This window comes from Caretta caretta, chromosome 11 (genome assembly GCF_965140235.1).
Source record: "Caretta caretta isolate rCarCar2 chromosome 11, rCarCar1.hap1, whole genome shotgun sequence".
Taxonomy (NCBI): domain Eukaryota; kingdom Metazoa; phylum Chordata; order Testudines; family Cheloniidae; genus Caretta; species Caretta caretta.
In genome coordinates this window covers 71,568,734-71,596,219 of record NC_134216.1, presented here as the reverse complement: position 1 = coordinate 71,596,219, position 27,486 = coordinate 71,568,734, and the positions used below count along the sequence as shown (strand labels likewise).

At 38.2% G+C, this 27,486-nt stretch overlaps 1 protein-coding gene across 8 annotated transcripts in view; it reads left to right on the top strand.

Annotated features, from left to right (window-relative positions):
- Nucleotides 1-27,486, top strand: part of AGAP1 (ArfGAP with GTPase domain, ankyrin repeat and PH domain 1) — a 707,317-nt gene that overhangs the window by 368,845 nt on the left and 310,986 nt on the right. For all 8 annotated transcript variants that reach the window (XM_048870105.2, XM_048870104.2, XM_048870107.2 and 5 more), the window contains 3 exons: nt 2,118-2,245; nt 7,804-7,959; nt 14,234-14,326. In XM_048870105.2, the coding sequence (XP_048726062.1) occupies nt 2,118-2,245; nt 7,804-7,959; nt 14,234-14,326 (377 nt within the window). The remainder of the gene's footprint in view (nt 1-2,117; nt 2,246-7,803; nt 7,960-14,233; nt 14,327-27,486) is intronic.

Here is a 27,486-nt window from a genome sequence, read left to right as displayed (position 1 = left end):
CTCCTGAAGTGATCTTGGATTTCTATGTGAATCAGTCAGTCAACCTACCTATCTTCTTCCCAAAACCTCATGCCATTAGTGAAGACAGAAGAGTTCACTTCTTGGGCATCCATTTAGCCATGGCGTTCTACCTACAAAGAACAAAACTATGTAAAAAATCATCTAGACTATTTATATCTTTCTCAGAATTGATGAGACGGGAAGCAATCCCCTCCCAAAGGCTTTACAGGTGGATGTCAGAGTGCATTCTCCTGTTATGAGTTGACAAACGCTCCTCTGCTGTGATATTATGCTAGAGCACAGGCCTCCTTGCTAGCCTTGCTGCAAGTTGATCCTACTGTCAGTTGCATTCGCTTGAAGAAGAAAGCATAGTTACTTACCTTGTACATTAACTGGAGTTCTTCAAAAAATGTGGTTGCTATATATTTTCCACTATCTCTTCCCCTCTGCTTTGGATCTTGGATACAATTCATTGTAGAGAAAGAACTGGAGTGGCATACAAGGAGGAGATGGGTGCAGGCATAGAGCAATGGACACTGCTAGCAAAAAAGTCTTCTGGTCTCAGGTGCATGGAGCGCATGTGCACACACAGTTGAGTACCGACCACACATCTTGAAAAACTCAGTTATGGTACATCGTAAATAACTGCTCGTTATGTGTCTGACCTCATTTGGGTTTTTTGGAAGTTCTAAGTCTCTTTCTCACTCTCCCTTCCACCTCTCCTCCCATTTTGACACAGTAGCTAGTGATCATTCCAACTGACTAACCTTTTGTAATAGTTTAAAATGAATATTTATTTAATATAGTAATGCAAGGGTTCCAAAATTTTGGTTCCTGGCCACAGGTGGTGGTTTTCAGGGAGCTGACTGGCCAACGTGGCCTAATTCTTGATCCCCAAGTTTCATTCAAGTTCGTAGGAGCTCTAGATTTTTTGCACATATGAAAATCAGGGCAACAGTGGTTTCTCCTTTTCCTTTCCTTAATTCCAGCTGAAAAACCAAATAAATAGAAACTGTGTTTTCACTTTACTCAGAATCACTCCCCATTCTTCCCTTCCCTTCCCCATATAGGAAGAAATATTAACCTCTTCACAACATATGTGAGGTTATAGTTCATTATGGAGCAGTTTCTGTAGCTATATTCTGTAACAATTTGTCCTTTAATCCCCTCTTTCAAATGAAATAATTTAGTTGCCATAGGAAATAAACAGGAAAAGGTGAAATTACATAAAATAACATGACATAGTTAGTGGTATATGGTGGCCCTGTTTTAAAACTGGTTTAATAAACAGGAGTGATACTGTGTTTTATTATGTAAATATTGTTTATACAGTGAGCATCTCATGTTTTCAAGTATTAACAGTGAATTTTCGAGAATTCTGTGCTGTTTAGGGTTGCACATATAGTAGAAATTTCCATACCCATTATCAATTAGTAACCCTGCACCAGTGTGTTATAAGCATAACAAAGGTGTTTTTACCAGGATTCTTTAAGGGTTTGTCTCCACGTGATGGGTTCCTGTGTAATTGTTCCTGAATAACTCCATGTGTGGACGCTCTTGTTACAGAACAAGAGTGCCTTGTTTGTGTTTAGCAGAATGGAGTAGGGCACTCTTGTTTCAGAGTAAGAGTGTAAACTCGTGGAATTATTCAGGAATAGCTATTGCACTTTAAATTTACACCCTACCTTTGTCTGTTTACTTGCAAGTGTAGACAAGCCAAAACCATACTCAGTGCAGCTAGCATGCGCTAACATTTCCTTTGTTATAAGAACCCTTGAAGCGCTACCCATTATCAGAAATGGGTAAGAATTTCTAGTTTCCCTTATGTTTTAGATGAATGAAGCTGACTTTCAAATATCCATTGACTGAAATAAATGCAGAGGGATACAATGATGAGCACACCACAGAAAAACAAAATAATAAAGTCTGCCAGCTTAGATTTTTTTGAAGTAATAGCTTTGATTTTAGGACCTCAGACCTTGAAGATTAGTAGTTTAGAATTGTTTCCTGCCTGTGTTCTTGTCTGTGTTCTGTACACGTTTGAATTGTGATACCTTGAAGCCTACACTTTTGCTTAATCATTTACATGATTATCTCTTTTTTTGTTTTTGTTTCAGTTGCCCAGAAGATTGTGGCAACAAGGAAGAAACAGCAGCTTTCAATAGGCCCCTGCAAATCTTTACCAAACTCTCCAAGTCACTCGTCTGTGTGTTCTGCCCAGGTTTCTGCTGTACATATCAGCCAGGTACAGAATGGAATGCTTGCATTGAAAAGAAAATGATGGAATGTCAGAGTGCATTTAAAGCCATTACTTTTTTTGCTGCTTTGTCAGCAGTTAGATTTTTCTAAAAGCTTACTGCGATCTCTAGTATAAAACAGTGTGTTCGTAATTGGCTCGACTTTGCTTTAAGTAACTGCTGTGACAAAACATTTTTATTGGGAATTGGCTTTAAAACAATTCTTGGTCATGCTGGTTATGTTCTGCAGCCTGCTGGTATGAGTGGAGGGATTGTTATAGTCACAAGATTTGCTGTTCTGCTTTTTTAATTAGCTTTCAGTGCTTTGGTCATTGCCCTGGTTTAATCATACACTGAACAGTAGTTGGTACATTTCAACAGTTAACACACTTCAGTCTCAAATTTGGCACCACCATTCAATTTTATTACCCATTTCCCCAGTGCTCAATTGAAACCATACACCTTTAGTGACATTACTGTGAATGTTTGCTGAATTATTTACATTGCAGTAAATTGTTTGACGGCCAGAAAGTACGAGGTAAAAAATTAAACTGCTGCCTTCTATGCTGAAATACATTACTAATTTGCAATCAGTGTTATAATGTATACAAACTGGATACCTGCATAACATTTAATGCTCGTAACAGTCCCATACTTTGTATGCTAGTGTATCTTTCCCCAGTATCTAAATTTAATTTTCCAAAGAGTGTACATTATAATCTTTCTTGTACTTACTGTGTCTGATATTTTGAAAGATCTTAAAATAGATTGTGAACATAGTGCAACATTGTCTTGCAATATTTATTATTGTAATATCTTGTTTGGTGCCATTTTGAATGAAAATTCCATTCTGTTGAAATATTTAGGAACATTAGGAATAGGCAAGTTTAATTGTTTCCTTGCTTTTTTCAGCTTAACACAACACTATTCAATGTTAATGCAAGTATGAAAGGCAAGAGGAAAAATAAATTAAAAATTATGAGATATTTAAGAACAGTATCATAATATTCATAATATTTCTGCAGTATTTACTGCTTCTTTGTAACTTTGTTTTTTTCTTTTTCTTTTTTCTAATCATTTTGAAAGTTGGAGAATAAATACTTCTCAAAAGGTGTATGTTTCATTGGATTCCACTCATGTCCATCCACCTAATGTGAGATTATGTGAGAGCTGCCATTGGGCTCATATTTTGAACCTTTCGAGGCCCCACAGTTGTGCCTTTGTCTCATTTTCTCTCTCTCCCTCCCACACCAGTCAGGTATCCATGTTGCCTGGTCACTTCCTCTTTTGCTGCCATTAGCAGTGTCAGATGCTGTCCTGGCTCAGTGATGGGATTCAGTTCATAAAATGTTTTCGGCCACTGTAGCCGTTGACAGAGCCTTTCGTTAATCCCCATTAATGAAATGCCATGACTAAATATTTTTCATTTTTGTTGGACACATCAGCTGTCTTTTCACCAGGATATTTTCAGACTGTTTTTTTATGGAGCTTCATTGTGTGCCTGTGACAGGGCATATGTATGCTGCTCTCCTTTGCCCCAGTATCCGCAGCTGGTGGAAGAAATGGTAAAGCAACTCCCTAATAAGAGGGAGAAGCCCTGCCACACCCCAAAGGCTGTCTGCAAGATATATAGAGAGGAGCAGGCACCTGGACCTTATTGAGGGAAGATTGTATTTGAGTGAATTTGTTTATCTAGAAAATGTCTAGGACTGGGCTTGGTAAGTATCTGGCTCAAATTCCACTGTCAAATACATTTGCCGTGCCCTTAAATTGTCCTTTGGGCTGGTTACTGAAGGTCTGGTAGCATCCTCATTGCAGCCTAGGTCTTGCAGAGTCAGTGGAGAAAAAGCCATTTCCTTGACAATACTCTGGATGTGTGGTGGTCACTGGCTGTGGCTGAAACTGGCTGGGCTTTTGTGGTGTGGTGGTTTCAGGCTGTAAACTGTGACAGGTTGGCAAAGGCAACATTTTGCTTATAAACTACAAACCCTTTAGGCAAAGGACATACATTGATCTGTGGAAGTGGGCTTACCCTCCCACCCTCCAAAGAATATACTCAAACTCTACTGTCTCAATAATAGAAGATGCAGGAAACTGAATTTGTCCTGGCAAAGAATATCCCCAAATCCATGCTATCAAAAGAATTATGTATTATTTTATTCCAAATACTTCCAGGTGCTTTAAAACCCAGGAAGACTTTGTTCTATGTTAGATCTAGAGAATACATTAACTGTCTGCTAGGGAAGAATTAACAGTTGAGTTGCGGGGTCACCATATTTCTTCTAGACGCTACAGAGGAAGACAACTAGCTACATGCACGCTTCTCAGATAGGAGAGTCTCAATTTCATGATATTGTAACATTGCTGCGAATACCGTTCTGGCCTGGCATCTGCATTGCTTGTTATGAAGTACTTAGTGATAGCAACTTACCTGCACAAGATGTCTAGTGAATACGTTGTACTATTTGAATAATCCGTCACCCTGGAATGGATACAAGGATCAACCCAGCCACTGTTGGGATGCTGGTGTCACTGTAGTTCAAAGTAAATTGTCGGACCCCACAGCTAGTCACCAGAAGACACGTGGGAGTATACAGGAGCTGTGATTGGAGTCTGGGAGCTTTGACTTGACTTGTCCTTTCTTCCCAAATACAGTATGAGAAAAAGGGTTTGTCTTTGACACCAGCAGGCATTGGCAAGTATCATGTTACAAATTTTGGGTGGCTTGATGGTCATAGATGTATTGGCAGTGTCCATGGCATGTCTGTATGTGAGGCAGTCTTACTGTATCTTGGTTATTGGTAATCTCAAGGTACATGGTCAAATTACATCAAGGAGGTGGGTTGACATATGAGCTTTTTTGATTTGATCGCAGTTCAGGGACAATATTCAGTTTAGGTTTGGAATTCCAGATTCTTCAAACTCAAACTGTGGGAAAAGCAGCTAAATGGTGATTCAGTTGAGGAGCCCACGCAGAGGGTCCATCATACTTGGGGCACTCAGTTTCTCCAAGTGTAAAGTCTTTACGTAAATATCCTAGAAATCAGAGTATTTTTAGATTCACCAAGGACCTTCAGGGGCTTAGTACAATATTCTGAAAATGTGGTGGCCTGATCAAACCAGACAATCAGATTACCATGTTTCCAGTGAATAAAGGAGAACATCATACTATATATTCTGAAGCCTTTCCATTGTGGGTGTGGGCTCTGTCCCACAAGGCATTCCTGGTGGCCCCTTTCCTGCCAAGGAAGGAAAGTGTAACTGCAGATGAAGCAGCCAGGAATGGACCTGAGTGAATGGCCCCTTAACTGGGGATTAGTAGTGTATTAAATCTTTTATCACATGTAATTGACCTGAACAAACAGCTTCTAGTATCTACTAAAAGCATCAGGAAAAGATCACTTCCTGCATGCACTGTAAATGCCATCTTCATATGGAAGTAAAACTGCCTATGCCTTCCCATCAATATCTCCAGCATCAGCAGTTCCTAACCCGTCTTGGGAGAGACAAAGGTTCAGTTGATCTTATTAACCCCATGTTTGCCAAAGCAGATACAGTTCTCAATCTTGTTAGAGATGGCCATAAGGAAACTCATCATCTTTTGGGGCTGGCTGAAATTGATGACTCAGAACAGGGCACTGCTCAATAGCAGAGCTGACAATTTCTCTCCCTATCCTCATGGCTCTGGGAGAGGATAATGATCCAAATAAATGGCCCTTTGGGCAGGTGTTTCAGAGCCATCTGGCTTCTTGAAAGGATCCTAAAGAAGAAGATTAAAAGTTGAAAAGGTTAGCTTTCCAGTGTGTAAAGGCCCGTGTGGAAACTATTGGACAAAATTTTCATTTGTCTGAATAGCTTAAAGACAAATATCTTCATTGTTCGTTTGATAATTGTTTTTGGCTGCAACGAACGTGTCAAAGTTAGACCAGTTTTTCTGTTGGGTTTGTACAGAACGTGAGGCACTTCATTAACCACCCACAGCAGTAGGGTCATTTAAGTCTTAACCAGTCTGATCTTGAGCCACTGTTGGCTCAGATTTATTATGCGGAAGGTTATCTTCCAGATGCATGACTTCATTATATGGTATGAGACTTCGGTGACACGTATCTTATATTCTGTGAAGAATAGCCATTCATACAGATGTGTCCTAAATTCCTTCCATAGCTGGTGGTTGCAGTACACTTCAATGAACCTGTTGTCCTTGCAGATATTTATCTTATGCCTGCATGCTCATCCCAGCAAGTTACTACTCCACAATCTTGATGTGAAAACGTCCCTAGGTTTTATCTGGAGCAAACAGGAGGCCTTAAAATGCCACCCAGCTTTTTGTTTCATTTGACAATGCATTAGGTTTTAATGTTACCAAGCATATCTTTTCAAAGTATATCTGATTGTATTTTTTATTGTTACTGTCTGGGAAGCCTGCAGCTTGAAAATCATGTCAAGGCTCATTCCATTCTGGGCAAGTCAGCTTTACCTAGTAACCTCTGAACTAAGTAGCCACACAGACTTACGCTTACTTCCCAAGTGTTTTCTTAGAATCCAGGGTTAAATTATCAGTGTTGGAGCCCAAGCTCCAACTCCGTCTGGAGTTCTGTTCGCTATGTCCTTATTCTATTGAAATGAGTCCATCTTTTGTACTTTCTAGATGATACTGTAATCTTATCATTGCTGCTTATGTTGTAATTTAGTCCTCATAAATTTAAAGAAAAATTTCACTGCTTTCATACTTCAAGGTATTTCATTGTGGCTGGGTTTTTTTTTTTGTGCTGATTACAGATTATTTTAGCTTTTGTTCTATGTTTTATTTGAAAGTCCTCCTTTGTGACTTTGTCTGCAAGAGAGAAAATCCAACGGGATTAGTTATCTTTGAAGAAAAGAAATTACCTATAGTTCTTGTTGTCTGAAGAAGCATATCTCCATGGAGTAGCACTCACTCAGCTCCATTTAGAAACGCCTCTGCTTAGTTGGGTGGTTTCTATAACATTTTGTTATATATAAATTTTACATTTCAGATTTTTTGGATGGATTGCTGCTCATTTTTGAAAGAATTGACTTAAGTATGCAAGGCTCAGTGTAGGAACATGAGTGGGGTGAGCATAAAATGCGTCTCTGGAGGTCTCTAAACTTAACTTGGAATCCGTACCTGCTCTCTGGCTGAAAGCAAGACCTTAGAGTGTTTCTGCATATAACCAGGGGCGAATGTGGCTCCAAGTGTCTACCAAACTTGAAGTGGGAAAATCAAGCTTTTATTTTTAATATGTCTTGAAAAATGTATTGCTTTACAACATACTGAAACAAGTTTTTAAACGAATTTGTCACATTGTGGAAGATGAAAATGTATCTACCTTAGCAGCAGAAACATCATATTTTTCTCTGAGGTGAATGGAAATGGCATTTTTTAAAAAAAGTTTAACAGTGCTATCAAGTGCTCCTAGGATAGGTATCACTAATTTGGTAAGCCAAGACACCATTCTTCCATTTGAGGGTTAAGTAGATAATGCTGTGAATTGGAGGTTGCTTAAAAGCAGCATAACACTGTTAAAACTAACTTTAATCATTGCAGACCAGTAATGGAGGAGGGAGCTTAAGTGATTATTCCTCCTCTGTTCCATCAACTCCAAGCACCAGTCAGAAGGAGCTACGGATTGATGTTCCTCCCACTGCCAACACTCCAACACCCGTTCGTAAACAGTCCAAGCGCCGCTCCAACCTCTTCACGGTGAGTGACCCAGAGAAGAAAATGTTGCTGTTTAAGTTTGACGACTGACTAAACTTAGATCCTGCTAAGCCAAGCTAGTCTAGTCTAAATAGATGTACCAGGAAGGTTCTGCTAGTTTCAAGGCAAAAGTCTGAAGATTTTTGAGGTTTTCCTTTATGTTGGAAAACTCATCTAGACACAGTGACGTTTCCTAACATGGTCCAGGTATTTCACTGTTATGAAACTGATCATTTACTAGTGGAACAATTTCTGTTCAGGATATTCTGAAGCTTCTGCAATATGTTATAAAGCCCTAGCAGGTTAAACATTCCATATCATAGATACATGACTTTGATTCCCACGTGTCTCTGTTCAAGCCTAAATTCTCCAGTTTTGTCACCTTCTGAGTTAGCAATGAGAATTCTGGACCTCTGGTCCAAAACAACTGATCAGGAAAAAAAAAAACTACTGATTTCAACTGTGGAAGCATCCAGTATATATTGAGAGAAAATTCTGAGTTGGGGTCTCTGCAAGGTAAGTTATACATGGTACCAGAAAACTAAACTGTTCCATACTGGCTTAAAAATACAATATCTCAATTCATGTTTCTTCATCACATTCTTTTAATTCTGGGAGAGATCCTAATTATGTGTATTTTCTTCTGAAGCATCTGACATTGGCCACCGTAGGAGACAGGATAGTGGAGTAGGTGGAACATTAATCAGATCTAGTATGGCAGTTCCTATGTTCCTGCATAAGTATTTAGGGAAATGTAAATAATTGAAGAATTTTAATGTGTTTAGTATTGTGGTTGTGATAGGAGTATTCCATTGTGTGCCATTTTTCTAAGACAAATACAATTGTGGTTTTGTACTTAGTTTTGAAACTCTATTCTGACAGGTTTCAGAGTAGCAGCCATGTGAGTCTGTATCCGCAAAAAGAAAAAGAGTACTTGTGACATCTTAGAGACTAACAAATTTATTTGAGCATAAGCTTTTGTGAGCTACAGCAGCCGATGAAGTGATCTGTAGCTCACGAAAGCTTATGCTCAAATAAATTGGTTAGTCTCTAAGGTGCCACAAGTACTCCTTTTCTTTCTTCTGACAGGGTTATAACAGAGTTGATTTCTGTCCACACACACATTCTTTTCTCATCACAGCCATGTGTCAGTCAAGTTCTACCTCACTGTGTTTGTGTCTGTGCCGTCTGGGAAGAAGTCCCATACTGCCTCATCAAGGGACAGAGTGCCTGAGGAACATACACAGAACACCACTAGCTGTGTGTAGGAAGGTGTACGCTGGCTGGCAGGAAGGAGGGACCAGACTGGTTGCACGTACAGCTGGGGGGGGTCTTTAGAAAAACAGTATGCTGAATTATTTATAAGAAGACAGCCATGTGCCAGCCTAGACCTTTGATGAGTGCAAAACACTGTTACCTGCCATGGTTACAGAGTATAAACCATATTGGACACAAATCATGTGTAGTACCAACCTGTTACACAATCTGTTTAAAGTTGTAATATAGACAGGCCTTAGAACATCATACAAGTAGTTAAAGTTACAATGGATTAATATCTAGATATGAAAAAAGCATTTTAAAAAATAATGGTATCTGAAAGCTTGTCAGAATTGTGCTCTGACCTTTTATAAAGTGGTCTGTTTTGATTTTTAAATTTAGATCTTGTGAATTATTAACTCCACTAGATGTCAGTGTCATCCTAGGAACTGAATGCAGGATAATAAATTTGAAAGTACTCCACAATTGAAAACTGTTACAGCTCCATTTAGAAAAGCCTGCCAGCTTGCTCTTGTCCTAAATATGAATAGGATACAGGGGGGATGGTTATATGTATAGTAGTTGTGATATAGAAAACCAAGGATGGCCTAAACTGGAATAGGCAGAAGAGATGCGTAAATGTTTTTTTATGCATTTCCTATCTTAAAGGAGAGAGTTATAAAATAACATGTAAAGTAACCTCTGTCTGCTATAAGCCAACTGACTAAAAATCTGTTTGCCAAAAAAAAGTATTTTAAAGTTTAAAATCTTTTATTAAAAAAAGATAAATATTCTGTAGTCATAATAAACAAAACCCTCCGTTTTCATTGATAAAACCCCTGTATTAACTATTACACTACTGATATTGAATAATACTTAATATTGTTTAACTATTGGCCCTGCATAAACCTTTATTTTGGAGGGAAAACCCCTCTTATAATCATGAAAGTTCATTGCTGTCCAGTAATAGGTAATTGGCATAAAAGTTTGTATAAATAATCTTAAAACCAAGTTTTAGACACCTTTTAAAGTGATCTACTTGTGTTACACATGGAAGGTAATTTAATTATGTAGTACTATATACTACAGTTTTTACAAAAACTTTGTGTAAAAGCATGGATCCATGGGGGAGGGATAGCTCGGTGGTTTGAGCATTGGCCTGCTAAACCCAGGGTTCTGAGTTCAATCCTTGAGGGGGGCCATTTAGGGATCTGGGGCAAAAAATGGGGATTGGTCCTGCTTTGAGCAGGGGGTTGGACTAGATGACCTTCTGAGGTCCCTTCCAACCCTGATATTCTATGATTCTATGAATTAATGCCAACTATCTAGCCACTTGGAATAATATTATTGAGTGAATAGATGGCAGATACTTTTCCATTAGTACTGTGGTGAAGAACAGGGATTCAGTTCTCACTGCAGTTTTATAACATAAGAAAATTCTGACTTAGTTACGGTTTTGGAAGGTTTTTTTGGCAGGGGGCAAGGGTTTAGTTGGATGGATCTTAGTTATATCAGTTTGACTAAACTTGACACTGGGTTGTCAGACAGGATATGTTCTCCTCCTCCCCCGCCCCCCCGCACAGTTTTCAGTTAGCATTGGAGGGGAAGGGAACCCTTCTACCAAATGGTTTTAAATGATAAATGGATGAAGTGACCTCATGCCTATTTATGAGTTTAGAGTGAGGATGGGTTTGAAGAATTTAAAAAATAATCAAGTAACAGTATTGCAGGGAGGGATAGCTCAGTGGTTTGAGCATTGGCCTGCTAAACCCTGGGTTGTGAGTTCAATCCTTGAGGGGGCCATTTAGGGATCTGGGGCAAAAATTGGGGATTGGTCCTGCTTTGAGCAGGGGGTTGGACTAGATGACCTCCTGAGGTCCCTTCAAACCCTTATATTCTATGATTCTATTGTATATGCAGCAACTGGTCTTCTCACTCTTCGCTATACATCAACTTTTGAAATCAGAGTTGTTGCAGTGTTTATTTTTTCCATTGACAGCATAATGGATCAATGAATGCATCATTTCTGCAAGTGTCTTGTATCTTGAATTTCATCCACTAATAGTAAATACATCTGTTTGTAGCTCTCATATTAGGATTTAAGATATGCATAGGTTTTCTGCCTATGGTATACTTCAACCTATATGACTAATACTACTCCTATCCAAAACCTGGCTTTGGATAGTAACTATTTCTCTGATTACAAACCTGATCTGAATGAGCCTCCAGCCAATGGAATGTCAGTAGAAGCATCTGGTTTCTCATATGAACTTAACTGTCAGTTATATCATTATTATATAATGATATTATATATCATTATTATATAATGCACAATTTTAAGAGTGACTCTATAGTGATTCTAAATTAAAATCGCTACCTCTTCAGCACTGAAGTGGCACTTAAAGATTAGTACGTGTAGCCGTTGTCCTTCCTAGACCTCTTTCTCATTATTACTGATATTCTGGTAATACCCAGACTTCCTAATCAGGATTGGGTCTGCATTGTCGAAGGTGCTGTACACATACATAATAAAACACTTTCTCCACCAAAGAAAGTATATTCTGAATAACTGATTGTGAAACGATAGTAAGTTTAGATATAAGGGTTCGCTGTAATTCTGTCCAGGCTGTGTCTGATCCAAAGTAGCAATGGACCACATAGAATGCCAGTGCAAGGTGGTGTTTGTTTAATCATTATTTTGGTGTTATATTTTTATATCGGGGGTAGCCGTATTAGTCTGTCTCTACAAAAACAACAAGGGTCCAGTGGCACCTTAAAGACTAACAGATTTATTTGGGCATAAGCTTTCATGGGTAAAAAACCCACTTCTTTAAATGCATGGAGTGAAAATTACAGATGCTAAATGTTAAATATTAGATGTTAAATATGCCTGCATCTGTAATTTTCACTCCATGCATCTGAAGAAGTGGGATTTTTACCCATGAAAGCTTATGCCCAAATAAATCTTAGTCTTTAAGGTACCACCGGACTCCTCGTTATATTTTTATACTTCCTTAATGAAATGTTAGTAGAACTACTAAGGAAAGAGTAGTTAAACTATTAAACATAGAGAATTCATTATGAATGCTGCCACTGCATTGTCAACTTCTGTTTCTGTATACTGCAGCATATAAAACGTATCACTGTTTAGGGATCTCAGTACCGCATTGGCACAATTTGATGAGTTAAAGAACCATTTCCAAATTGAAATTTGCATTTGTCTGAAAATTTTGTGTTTACCATAGTTAAAAATAATAGCTAAGTTTATTATAACTAGCTAATAGACTAGCAAAAAAATCTATTATGTTTACTTTGTGCATTTGACAGCACCTAGTGTACAGTAACTTTCACTGTTTTCCCTTTATGTTCAATTAATAATTCCCTTGCTGAAAAGACCCTTACAAAGATGTATAGGGGAGCAGAAAAACCATTGTACATACAGATTTTTTTTAAATCAGTACATAGTACTTAAGGTGTGCTCCATCAGAAACCGTTTTTCTTTTTTAAATCAGATTTAAAATGTATCAAGTTAATAATGTCCCTTTTAAAGGATGGACTGGCTACCTTCCTCAGCTCCCTGAAATCTATTTTAAAGAAGAGAAGCAATGGTTCGTTATCCTGGAAATTGGATCTCATCCGTCCCACTTGTTTTGCTTTGCCTCAATTATTCTTTATTTAATTCCCTGGCATGTCTTTCACAACCCTGAACCACAGTAACTAGCCTACTCGCATAGAGTCAGGAATAGCACAGGTCCCCTGGTAGGTAAATGTGCTCAGTAGAATGCTGTTACTTGGAATCTTTCTCTTTTTTCTCTCTTCCCCCCTCAAGGCAAGTGTGCTGGGTGATCTTCCTTCCTTCCTTGTATCCCTTCACCGGCTGGCTAACCTACTATGGAAAACGAGCATGATTCTATACATGATTCTAGTCTACGCCCCTATTTTCAGTGTCTATTCTGACATCTCTTTTTAACTGTATTGAAAATCCAAAGCAGCATCTTGCATTACTCTGGTTTTCATTAGCTCTCCACTGTGATGCTGGACACCACAAGTGTATTCATTTCATATATCATTGGCGATTTGAAACTCACATGAAAATGTTTCCCCATTTTGAATTTTATGTGAGTAATATTCCCATTGGAAAGTAATGGAGTGAAGTTGTCACTTGTCAGCACAGTTATTAAGGAGGATGACTCTCAGATCCTTCTCTCATAATAAAATAAATCTGTCAGAAAATCATTGTGCTTGCACATATCTCACTGTAAAGAACAAGGATCTAGAGTACTTGTTAAATTTCATTGTGTTTACTTAATGGCCAGACAAAATTACACTGCAAATCCCCAGCCCCTAAAACAATTCTTGAATAGGTGGAGCTTGTATTTCATTTACATCATAATAAAGCAATTTACAGACTTTTTTAAACTTCTCCCCCCCCCCCCATTCGAGAGTTTGCTTCTCAGTGCTCTTACACTTTGCCAAAAGAGATTGGATTTTTCCAGCATCGGCTGCTAGGTTGACTTTGAAGTTACTATTTTGTAACCATTCAAAAGAAATAGGGGGGAAAATGAAACTTGATATAATCAAGGGTGCATCATAGAATCACACAGTTGAGTAGTTAATAGCATTTTGAACCATTCAGACATTACTTAAATATATATACATTTATGTAGTAGGGTTTCTTAGTAAGAAGCTAGAACCCTCTTTCTTCCTTGGAGCTATTATAGGCAGTTTCTGAAGTGTGTTCTCTTGGTAAGCATTATTTTCCTATCTGACCTCTTGATTTCCAGCAATTGAAATATGAGCACTTCAAAACTTAACAAATTTTCAAATCTAGGTGGAGGAGGACAGTATTGGGAAGATACCTTAGAAATAAAATAAACAAGATTACATGATTGTCGCACCATTTTAAGATCTACATTCTTTTATTTCAAAATACATATTCAAAACAATGGTTTAAACAGGGCATCCCCTCTGTGTCAACCGAAATGTTTAACAGAGTGTGAACTTTCGTTTTGCTCTGCAGTCTCGGAAAGGGAGTGATCCAGACAAAGAGAAGAAAGTCCTGGAGAGCAGAACAGATAGCATTGGAAGTGGCCGTGCAATCCCAATTAAACAGGTATGCTGCTTTTTTGCTTTCCTATAGTTAGAGACACACCTCGGGTCTTAAACACTATGATGCTGGGCCTGTGTGCCAAGATTTGTTTGATGTGCTCTGGTGATGAATGTGGAAGTCACTCACTTGACATCAATTAGGAGAGGTTCCTGTGTGTATTAAAATAGGATCATTAGAATAAGAAGAGGGAAAATGTGACAACAGGCCTAATGAAGTGCAGTCTGCCGGCCTGCATATGGAGCATGTTTCTAGGCTGAGCTGGCTTCAAAGCCTGCCTTTGTAGAGAATGCTTTGATTGGGTCGTTTGCTGCCAGTCGACAGGGGTAAATCAGATCGCTGTACAAGAGCCCCTTGTGATAGCAGAAATAGCCTGATGTGGCCCTAATTTGCTGTTGCAGACGGACATCTGAACACTGTTTCAGGCTGGTTTGTAACAACGAGGCAATTAGTTGTGATAATCATAGCCGGTGTGTCAGCTGTGTGCTCTTGTTTGTAATTTGCTAATGAAGGAATTGTAACTTTGATTAGGTTCAGTTTCATTTAGACCTTATTATATAAGAGAACATTTACAGCTGTAATCTGTGGCCTTAATTAAACTTCCCCATTACACAACAGGACTTGAATTCAAGGATTTGTTTTGGCCTGTTTTTACTAGCCTAGATGCACTTTCATTAGCCCAGAAACTGGATGCTAAATTGTTACTGTGTGCACTGCTTCATAAGGGAAAGATAATATTGGAATCTGCAGTGCAGAATGGAATAATTGACTTGTTCAATATAATTTAATCGGAAATCATGCAGCTGCGAGAGCTGAGCATTTTGAGCATTTGTGTGGGATAGTTTACAAACAGTTTTGTTAGCACTAGTTGCAAATTCTTTTCAAATGTGAGTTGCCATTATGTTAGTAGAAAAGGTGCCAAGTGAAAGACAAGAGATTCTTCCCTTCCTTCACAGCTGCCATAAATTCTTCTTTTGTTGCTTTCTATAGGTCAATTTTCCCCCTCCCTGCTTGGGCATGGACTCCTCTCATTCCTACATCATCTTGCTGGCAAGGCTATGTTCTCCTGTTTTGCTTTTGCGCTCTACTTGTATGTGGCATTTTGTTTTCTAAAAAGCAGTTTAAAATTTTTTTTTTGGCACCTCAGGTAGTGAAATTGTGTGCTATTATCACTATAGATTTTTAGTAGACAAATGTAATCAGGCATGTTGCTATTGTGTGATTCCAGTACACAAACTCTCTACATTTGGCACTGCAGGGAGTGGAGGAAATTCCAGAACTGGAGGGGGGATGGGGTGAGAGGAAAAAAAAATTCTAGCACTTGCCATGGTATTAGCTGTGGTAGGCTCAATAATATTTTTGAGTAGATACAGAGTTTTAAATTTCAGCACTATGTAATGAAATGGGGCCGCTACTTTTAATGCAAAAGCACAAATGGGGGAAACTGAGGAATATTGTTGATGCACATGTATTCAAAATTGTAGGTGCCATTCTTTCTAGAGCTCAGTTACACTGAGGGGGTCAGAAGAATCTAAGCTAAAATGGACTCTTCAGAGGCTATCTTAGGGTAATGCATACACAGAGCAAAAACATCTCTTGCAGGGTTGTAATAAAATATCCACTGCATACAATAAAGTCGTCTTCTGTTTCACAGAGCTCTTACCTCTTGGTTTGAAGACTCCAGTGGCTGATGATTATCTCACTGGGTGTTGAGGGGGGTGTCACTTTTCTCCCCCAGTCTTTGGGGAATGATTTTCATTTATTAACCCCTGTTCACCAAAAATGTAAGCAAATTATCCAGTGGGTCACTAGTCAGAAGATTTTTCCTGTTCAGCCTAGTGCAAGCAGGATTGGGGGAGCAAGGCGAAGTAAGATTGCACGGCTTTATCACAGCACCCACCATCAATGAGTTTCAGCTCTGCAAACTCTCAGTAGGAGATTGAATTTGCAGAGGATTTGGCATGTGGCTTTTTTCCATTTTATAGATCGTAATCTGCACTTAAAATCAGTAAGCCCATCACAGGTCGCTATGGCCTGGTCTACACCTAAAACTTAAGCTGCCCAAGCTATATTGCTCACGGATGTGAAAGATGTCATGCGCTGTGTGACACAGGTCAACCTAACCCCCACTGTAGATGTAGCTAGGTCGATGGAAGAATTCTTCCATCAGTCTAGGTACCGCCTCGTGAGGGGGTGGATTTACTACAGTGACGAAAAAACCCCTTCCGTCACTGTGGTAAGTGTCTGTTGTACAGTGGTGTAGCTACAATGCTGCAACTGTGCTGCTGTAGCACTACTAGTGTAGACATAGCCTGAGTTACATAAATTAGGAAGCATTAGGGAAAAAACAGTACCCTGGCCAAACAAGGGCACTTTGTCGAATGTATGAATGAAAGCAGCTCACTTACCTACACCACCCAGTGGAGATTGACACTTACAGACCAGTGAGTGTTGGGTGGAGCTTTGGCACCACTGACCCTTGCCTTGTTCAGGGCATTACTTGAATACTAAGTCCTTGCGTAGGTCTTTACTATAATTCTTTAGTTTTATCTAAAACTAAAGAATAGCTAAGAGAATCTAAGCGCTCTATTCCTTCTCTATTTTTTAATAGATTGTCAATTGATGGGCAGATTTTAATCTGTTTTTTCATTTTCCATAGGGGTTGCCTGACAACTTTCTTTCTTCAGTTATTTTCCTTCATAAGATGTAAATAATCTTTGAGGTTACTACTTAGTTTTTCATATTGGAAATATTAAGTATTGGAAACACTAGACATACGAACTGAGAAATTTTCAATAACCATTAAAATAAAGAGATATTAGTTTGAGGCTATCAGTTTATTAAAAATGTAACACAATTTATTTAAAGCTAATTTGCTCCATATGCGTCGTTTTCAAAACTTGTGTCAGCCATAAGTCGGAAAATATTATTCAGTGCTTGAAACTCTGAATGTGGTGAATGATCTTGCTATTAAGTCCTCTTTAAGTCTTCTTATTCAGATAACTACTCCCACATATTCATTCCTCCTCCCATACACTGAATACGGAAAAGATTCCTGAATATGGGATGTCTGTCACACTTGCCTAATTGTTTAGAGTGTCGTTTTTCATTAGCACTGAATCCTTAATTACAACTGCATCTAGATAAATTGTTAACATGGCTATATTGTTCTGAGGCTTTACAGATTACAAACACTTGGAGATAGCTCAGAAGCAGTGTTCAAAAATCTTGTCTGAGAAGTTTCACTGTTAAGTTTATTTTCTAATTTCACTGTTGTGAAAGAGGCTGGTAGATACAACAAAGAGGTCTCTTAGAAATAAGAACTTGAGTAATACTTCATTTACTTTTACATGCAGTGGTTAAAAAAAACCAATATAGCATTAGTTTATTTCACTGAAAAGGAAATGGTAGGGAGGTAGAAAGATAAATCCATTTTACTTCAGGAAGTGCAGTACAGATTGCAATATTCATAACCTCTCTGTTGCAAGAATATCATCTTGTATTGTTGTTAAAAAAATTCTATTTCATCCCCATATTTTCCTGTATTTATCCTCCTATTAGCCCAATTGTGACCTTGCCACACTGCCTCATACTAGAGGTTATTGTCCATCAGTGACTCCAGCTATGCTAAAGGTCCTGTGACTGGAGGACCATTCCTTAAACTGCTCTTGTGAGTAATGGCTTTGCCAGCTTTACTTGTGCACATGCAGTCTTTCATTAGGCCACTGGGCCTTCTTTAAAAGCCTGTAGCTTTTTTCCAGATCTGTTGTCAATGCTATTTTTCGACACTATGTAAGTTCTTATATGGCAGTCATCACTGTAACAATGTGCAGATGTGCTAGCAAGCCAGTGCTTTAGGAGCAAGACAGAAAATAGCTTTTCCTCCATGAGTCTAAGCTCATCATCACTGGCGAGAAGGGGGCGAGTTTCATGGTAGTGTTTGTGCAGTCGTACTTACTTGCGAATAAAAAAAACTTTGCTATAGAATTATGGTTGAAATTATGTTACAATGGATTCTGACTCCCCCAACCCCTGGCAAAAGATTGCATTCTACACCATGTAAAAAAGTTCAGACGTTGAAGGGAAGGGTTAATGGATCCACCTTGTTCCCCTACTTCTCCTGGATGGTTCTTCATCAGTCATTTCATCTGAATTATATAGTTACCCAGCCTTGGTGTTGCTCCCTAAAATCTGGGGGGGAAATATGCAGATTTCTAGGAGATTAGAAATGGATCCCATAAGTAAGAAATAGGGCTTTATTCTCTCCTGTTCTAAAGGACAACATTAAGGTTGGGTGGACAGTGTTAATCGGGTGTGTGAATCAATGAGTGAAGGATTCCATGTCAGGGAGGAACAGACAGGATCCCTTAACTGTTCTTGTTCAGATGTTCTAACCTTTTTAAAAGGTCTAGATTTTGTTGTCTAGAAAATGTAATCTCGTTTTGGATGTTAGACTGCAGGGAAACCCACTCTCAACCTTGATTCTTCTCTAAGGCCAGGTCTACACTGGGAACACTTTGCTGGTGTAGCTATGCTCATATACTGTATAGGTAAAACACTCCAATGCTGGACAGTATATACCAGCAAAACTGCTTTTGCTGGCAAAGCTTATCTCGGCACAGCAATGTCAGTCAAACCACATCCCTGACCTGCATAGTTATGCTGGCAAACATATGTAGTGTAGATCTGGCTTATGCTTTTTGTTTGTGGTTTCCCAGTCCTTTAAATGAGCAACATATATACATCTGGATGGGTACGAGGTCCACAGGAGTGATGTCTTGCGCTCAACAATCTTCTGAATAAGGAGAGGGGAAAACCCTGAATGTTGCAGTTTGCCACTTAAAGTGCATTATGTTGTGCGGAACATATCTCTATTCCAGTCTAATGTGCATAGATTGAGAATCAGGGCTTGCTTCAGCCTTCTCCAAAAAACCTCCAGCTTGCCATAGATGGCTTCAGCCAGGGAGAAAGCAAACAGCCCTTCATCTACTAAATTCTTTTAAAGCAGTATATAATCTTAATTTTTCCAGTTCTTCCTTACTTTCTAACCTGATGGGCTGGATGTGCCTATGGCTACTTTTTATAACCCGGAGCTTAGTTAAGCCCTTTTTTGCTTATCTTCATCTGGGGTATCACAAATTGTCTTGATACTTTTATAATGTATCTTCATTATTTCTCCAGTGAATGTCTTTCCTTTCTTCTCCAGAAATACTAAAAAACATTTTTTCATACAGTGTCAACAAAACAAAACAGCCATTTGGAATGTTTAGCCTGAGCCATTTTGAAGCTATTTGTGAATAACTTCCCCAACCAAAAAAATTAACCAATAGTGAACTTAATGTAACTTTTCAAAACACTATAATTTGAAAACTTCTGTGCTAATTTTTACCAAATTTACTCTAGTATGAAATATAGCATCTGAAATTTCAGGAAGGTCAGTTTCTTTTCAGGAATTTAGGGGAGCTGAAAATCAGGTTTAAGATGGGAAGCTAGCTTTACTTAACTAGAGAGTAGCATTAGCCCTGTCAGCTGGCACGAATAGCTGTGTGTTCCATGATTTTCCATTAAAAACAAACAAACAAAAACAAAATTATGATAAAAGAATAAGATTGCACAGTTAATACCTCAAAAATCAAGAATTAAAAAAAGATGCACGCAAATTTCACTCTTCCCCTCTGTGTGTGCATTATAATACATGCTTTAATTACATGAACACATACTATTTCTCGGATTCAAGAATAGATTCTTCCAGCAACCTTAGATATCCACGTATAGTATCTTGTATTATTGTATTCCACTCTGTGTACCAGTCAAGCAGAAGCCAGAAAAATTTCAACCAAAAAGTTGAAATTTCTGGAAGATTATGAACAACTAAGAAATAGGGGCTTAAAATGGAAGGACTTAAGCAACTTTACTATAGCTTTTGCTGGCTTCGCTGTTGTAATAAGGTTAAGATAAATGGTTAATGCAAGATGAAATAGGAAAAATAACCCAGTCTACTCTCTGTTGAAAAACATTTATGAGAATTAAGCTTTGTTTCCTGCAGAGAGAGTGAATTTTCTAAAAACTCTTTATCAGTCAAGCCATTTTTTTTTTTTTTTAGATTCATATGCTTCCTACTAAGCTTCTGTAGTTGGAATGTTTTGGGAAGGTTCATTTTGTTTGTTTTTGTGATCTTGCTAAACCTCCATTAGTAGGACATATTCAAGTAAAAAAAAAATCACAACAACAAAAATAAAAGCAAGAAACTCAGCTCAGCGGTGAGTGGGCTTGTCATGTATTAATTTTTCATTGCTGTGGAGAATTGTACATACATAATCACTTGATTGCAGTGGGAGTTAGCGAGCTCCTATGGTGTCATTTGCATAAATCTTGTTAAGTCAATGGCAGTTAATGAAGTACAAATGAGCCTGGAGAAGGTGACATGCAAATCGTGGGTGGCAGATGGGAGGTCTGTTTTTGGGATGGCAGCTGTGTGCTCTTTCTTTTTTCTTTTTTTTCTCCGCTCTCTAGATTTGAGTGTAAATAAATACATAAGAGCTGGTCTGGCTTTCTGGTTTCATAGATTCTTATGTTTAGCATTTGCACTTAATTACAGATGCTCATATTATTCTATAACTGAACTATATAACCTTGACTCTGCTTTTACCCAAAATGGGAAGGCCAGGGCTTTGTTGGAAATAGCTTTTGGCATGACACTTGAGCTGTTTGGTCATACTTGTCAGTATGATATTTTTGCCCCAAAATTCACGTTTAAAAAAATTCCAGCTGCATCTCCTAGAATAACAAATGCCAAATTTTGTTTCAATGTAAAGATTTCTGGTGACACTAAAAATGACACCAGTCACATTTATGGGAAATGTTTCAGAGTAGCAGCCGTGTTAGTCTGTATTTGCAAAAAGAAAATGAATACTTGTGGCACCTTAGAGACTAACCAATTTATTTGAGCATAAGCTTTCGTGAGCTACAGCTCACTTCGTCGGATGCATATGGGAAAGCTACTTTGAGGTAGTGAAGGAGGGATAAGCAGTATCTTCACTGTCCCAAGATTGAAAGATAACCTGTGATTATTGGAATTTGGTACTTTGTCAGTGTAGCTCCTCTCATTTTAAGAAAACATAATAAAACAATATGCACTTAAATAAATGCAAAGATCCCAATGGATCTTTGTTAGTGAGTGACATGAATGGTGAGTGGTTAAACATTCATTTCTGTTAAAGACTAATTCATATTTTTGGAAGTGTGCATTATCGCTTCTGAAATAGCGGGTCTCAACAAATTCGAACTTGTAATTTCTGAATCTGACTTCAGTCAGGAAAAATATATCATTTGAGCTGGTGGAATATTCTGTCCTCCTCCCCGCCAACTCCCCCAACAGAAAACGCTGTTTCAACAAACGAAACTTTGGAAAAATTTTACTTGGACAGAACTTTTCGTTGTTCAGTTAAACATAATTTTGAAACTTTTTAAAAAGTTTTATGTTTTATTGTGAAAACACTCTTTAACTTGCTTTTTTTTCTCACTGGCAAAAGCAGGAGGAAGGCAGAAAGTATTTTATGTTGTTTCTTTCCCCACCCCTGAAAAAAGTTGTGAAACTCCGTTTTGTCAAAAAACTCCAAATGAATACCACCATTGAATTTTCTTCATTTCTTGTGAAATACTTTCACAAAATAGTCTCTTTTCAACCAGCACTGTATGGAATACTTGCATATTTGGGATGTTTATTCTAGGAACAACCATTGAGTTGTCTGTCTGTTTTGAATCTATTACCTGGACACATGAAAACAGGCAAATAAAATAAAAATGACTAGTGAAAAACAGTTCCGATTTTAAAATGCAGACAGAAAGTCAAAATAAGCTTTTTGTTTTAGTTGTTTGCCTGCTTTTTAAATTACAAATATCAGATCTTTTCTATGCTGCTCTTACTGGAAGACTCTATGGAGAACTAGTGGGCCTGCTTTGCTGCTCCATGACTCATTCCTTCCTACTCTTTGTGTGTCTTGTTTATTTAGATTGTAAATTTTTCATGGCAAGAATTGTCTCTGACATATGTTTGTGTGGTGCCTGTCACAGTGGTGCCCAGAACTCAGAGTTTTGGGGCACTGCTGAAATGGAACAGTTTATATGGAAAGAAATTTGTATACAGTCTGTTTAAAACTTTGCTTTCTGTTTTCTGTGATAAGTAGAGAACGTTAAAAATTCAAACAGCCCAGCTCCTTCAATTGTGGTCAGAGCCCACATTCAAGTTCTTTAGAGTGTCCATCAGTTAAAACGAGAGATAAGGCTTGATATTACTCTTATTTCTAAAGGAGGGGGGGGAAACAGGGAAAAGTACCTTTTAAAAAATTTTACAAGGTGGAAACAAACAACTGTTCAGGCTTTAGTATATCACAAAGAAGACAAAAGCATGAACACAATTCTTTTTTCCCTTTGCTTAAATGTGAAGGAAACATGTGAGAGCTGATCCCTACAACCTGCTGTAGCCTGCTGACCTTAGCTGGCTGGTGCCTTGGAGGAACATGAGGTGGTGCATTGTGTGACGCTTATTAAATAAAGAAAACAATAATAGATGTTTTGAGAAGGATCCACATAAAGATCAATACCATACACTGATGATTGGCCTGATCTTTGGCAGGGTGCTCCTCTTCTGAGGAAACCAAAGCAGAGACCAATCTGAACACAGCTGCTATAAAGGGGATGGGTAGACTGAAACAGGGGAAGGGAAATCTGTTGCTTTTTTGTTTCACTGGCTGGCAGTGACCAGCCGCTTGTTTAATATTAAAAACCAATTTCTTATTTTCTGTATAGATCCATAAATGTTTGAGTTCCTCCTTTTTTCTATCTTCTGATAAAATACAATGCAGTGTAGGCCAAAAAGAACCTTTCCAGTAAAGGATACACAATGGGGTTTTTAATTCCTTATCACTAAGGTTATGGAGGTCATAGAATCCATGATTTTGTGTGACCTCTGCAACTTCAGCCCCGGACACTGGGGCTCGGGCTGTTAGCCCCAGATGGCAGATCTCAGGCTTCCATGATTTATTGTTTGTTGCCCACGTCCTTTTCATGACTTTCACTAAAAAATACCTGTGACTAAATCTTAGCCTACTTATCACTGAACATATTCCTAAATATATCTTTATGGCATGTTAACCATCTGGAGATTATATTTAAAAGGGATTCAATAATTTAGGGATTCAAGGAATTTTCCTGCGTTCATGCAAAAGCTGTCCCCTTTTGGTCAGGATTTTATTGGCTTTACTGTGAGCTCAGAATTAAAATAAATGCATATAACCATTCCCAGAAAAACACCTACATTTTCCGCATTAGCTAGAATTTGTTCTCATCTAGACCATGAAATCTTTGTGCCTGACTCATGCAATTCTTTTTGTATGGTCTTTATGAATTTCCAGCCTTTAAACTTCAAGGTTGTCCAGTCTAGTGGCATTTCATCCTTCTCTCTTGCTCCAAGCAGTGGGACCATATCAAATCCATCCTTTGGCATCTTCACTGCTTTTCTATATTCACCTTGTAGCTGACTCCAAAACTACCTTTTTGAAATTTTCACAGCTTTTAATGGACTTAACCTGACCTCATGTCTACCTACTCTCCTGCAACTCGCAGCTTCTCTCTCTATCTCTCTCTCCTCTTTTCAGCTTCCTACAATTATGTGTCACTCTTAGTCTTCTGCTGCCTTATCTGCAGTGCTTTCTTTCCTCATCCTAGCTAATCTTCCTGTTTCTCTTTAGCCTATGTTTGACTCTTGCTGGTGAGTTTTCTGTGCAATAGTTTATGGTACTATATACCGACTTCATGTCCAGTGCTGAATAATAAACTAATTGGTTTAATCTGACCCTTCCACTGAACCAAGTAGTATGGCTGTTGTAGCATCTGAAATAAATTTTCCTTTATAAAATATTCAGGCCTCTGTAGACACCTGTTTCAGCATTTCAGCAAGGTTCAGTGGAAATATCTTTGAGACAGATTTTGAAAAGAGATCCAGAGCTACACATAGTCAGTCAAACTGATTTCATTAGTTCTCTTCACTAGCAAAAGAGCACCATAGTGCTTCAGGCAATTGTCAGACCTGAAACCCACTATCACCATAAATAACAAATGTTTTTATAGCAGGTTTTATGGATGTAAGTGCTTATATCAAACCTATGGAAAAAGAAACCAAACAGGCGACCATCTCAGCAGTAACTGTTGCGGTTTAATTAATTCAGTCTGACAAGGTGAAGGAGTTGGTATTGCAGGAGTAAAACTGATTCACAATGCTACCAGAAAGAGTAAGCAAGTTAAAGGGTTTGTTGTCATTTATGTCAAAGCCAAAGTTTAACCAACTATTTTCCCTATTTTATATGTAATATAAAATCAAACCAACAAAATATAACTGGACTTCTTAATGCCAAAAATTATTTCAGTTGCCCAAATCAAGGGCTGTAACATAACTAAAATCTAACCGATTTGCTCAGTGACCCATCAAATTCAGCTCTAGGTATCTCCCCAATCTCAAATGCATGTACTTTTGCACAATTTTTCTGTTTCTCTGAGCAAGCAATGTATGAAATACTTAGAGATCATGTTCTGAAGTTCTTAGGGCTATATTGTTAACTTTAACCCACAACATTTCTGTCCTGTTGCTCTTGATTACTCTTGTCTAGTATATTTGAAATTCATTTTTCAAGGAATATAGTCAGCTCATTTGCCTCTACTTTCTCTGGCAGAGGAAGTGTAAATCTTAAGTATTTGCCTCCATTCTGAGTCTCCAAATTTTGTATTTTTCATCACTTTGCCTTTTATTGAGGTTGACAGCATAGTAGAAATGTTTGTTTCCATCTTGCTTATCAGTAAATGAGTACCTTTGCTTATGCCTTTTGCTTCCTACATTTGAAGCAGCACTCAGCTTTGAGCTCTCATCAAAACTGCTGTTGCAGAAAGTATACCTTTTTATAGCTGCTGTTGATCTCATTCAGGACATCTTCCAAGGCTGAGGTTTTGTCCTTCTGTTTGCATCAGAGACATTGCTTCTAACACCTAAAGAAGAGGGCAGCTGAGGCCTTCTTATTGGTTGCTTTAGTTAAAGAATTCTAGGTTAGGTTTTCCATCCTTCAGGCATACTTTCTGTGTGTGCTATTGTTAGGTCAAGTTTGTATATCATGGGGAGTCATTTGTGAACTGTTTAAAATCTCTAAAAGTTGAAAACAAAGGCCAGCAGATATGGTATGTCTACAGAACTCTTAATGTCCCCACAATCTAATATATAATTTTATACCTTTCTCAATGCATTTTACAATGGGGAAGAATTCCTTGTGGGACAATGTCCTCAACTCAGAAAAGAAGAAAAATATATCAACAATTACACCTCAAGAAAACGAGGTCTCAGAATGAGGAATCTTTACATCACACGGATGTAAAGGAAAATATTGCCTAAATGAATGGATGTCACCGGGATTTAGGATGCCAGATTTGAAAAATTAGAGCAGAAAGTTGAAACTTATCAGCAGATTCCAAAAGGTACCATAAAGCAAAATATTTTGAACCTAAATCAGAAGGCAAAAGAAAGTGGAGTTAAGTATAGTGCCTTTGAAATGAGTGAAATCTTTAACTGAAAAATGTCAAGCCCTTTAAATGTTGATTCAGCATTAGAATATCAATATTGTATATGGATATCTCTGATCCCTGTCTGATCAGCCGGGCACATGATACAACTCAGGGTTGGTTTTTTTTTGGTCATCAGACTGACTCTAACTTTTGTCGTTTAAGTTGTCCAGGAATGAGAGTGTCCCTTGCAGATCTTATTATAATACTGCGTACTTTGAAAGTGATTGTGTAAGGCATTATTTCTATACACACACACACACACTCTCTCTCTCTTTTCTGTATTACTTCTGTTAATTCAAGTAAAACAGACTTCACCAGGTATTGATAGGCAGATAAAATAATGAGATTTATTTGCAGACACCATCATTAAAGATGGACTATCCACAATAACTGAGAGGTCGCAAAGAAATTACTAAAAGAATTAACATGTCAAAAGAAAAGCGTTGTGTAGCTTGAAATCTTGTCTTCGTCACCAACAGAAGTTAGTTCAGTAAAATATATTACTTCTCCCACCTTAACTCTGTATTGTCTGAATTTAACAATTCTAGGTTGAATTGCAAAAGAATAACTGTTTCTATCAAACTGTAAAACCAGTTATCCCTAACTCTGTCTTTGAAAAGTGAAGAAGCTACAGCAATCAAGCCATCAGTTGACTGGTTGTGTACTCCCTGGAAGGGACACCAGAGACTTCAATCTAAACATTCAGACCTGTAGTCATCTCATTGGACAAGCCTGGGACTTTGCTTTCACTCTAAGCAAAGGATCCACTCAGATTCCCTGAACTGAGACTTCTTCCCTTCCAGGAAAAAAGTAATGGAATCTGCCTCTTGCTTGCTTCCTTGGCAACTGGTGTGCTCTAGCATGATGTTCTTTGGGACTGGCTCACAAACTTTTACATGATAGAGCCAGTTTAAAGGTACAAAGGATGTGAGTCCATCAGTAAAAAGGCTAAAATATAAATCGAAAAAGCCATGGCATCAGAGGGTAAACAGATAGCAATTACAAGCAGATTTCACAACTGATACTGAAGAGAGAGAGCAACTCTGAAGGAGATCACCAGGACTACTAGGTAGTAATCCTACAAAGAGCAGTGTCTATGAAGAACAAATCCATTTTGCCATCTTGTATTCATCAACTGTAGGGAAGACAAACTCGCAAATTTCAGACTGGAGCTTAAGGCTGGTGGAGATCCCAAGGCTTTCTACTTTACTTAGAAAATGGATGAAGTGAGACTGACAGGGCTACAACAACACTGCATAGGCTTTCTCTGGTGCACCTCGCTAATTATCTGACCCATTGCCAAGTACTAATGATATGACCTTTCAACTGCCTAGAGAGGTAGGGAGGTGTTAATACTCCCATTTTATAGAGGGGTACCAAGGAACAGAGAGATTAAGGCCCAGGCTACACTTAAAATTTTACATTTCACACCCCCTGAGAAATGTAGTTAAACTGACCTAATCTCCAGTGTAGACACCACTAGATCAACAGACAAATTCTTCTGTCAATCAAGATACCTCTTTTTGGAAAGGTGGATTAACTGGAGCAATGGAAAAACTCCT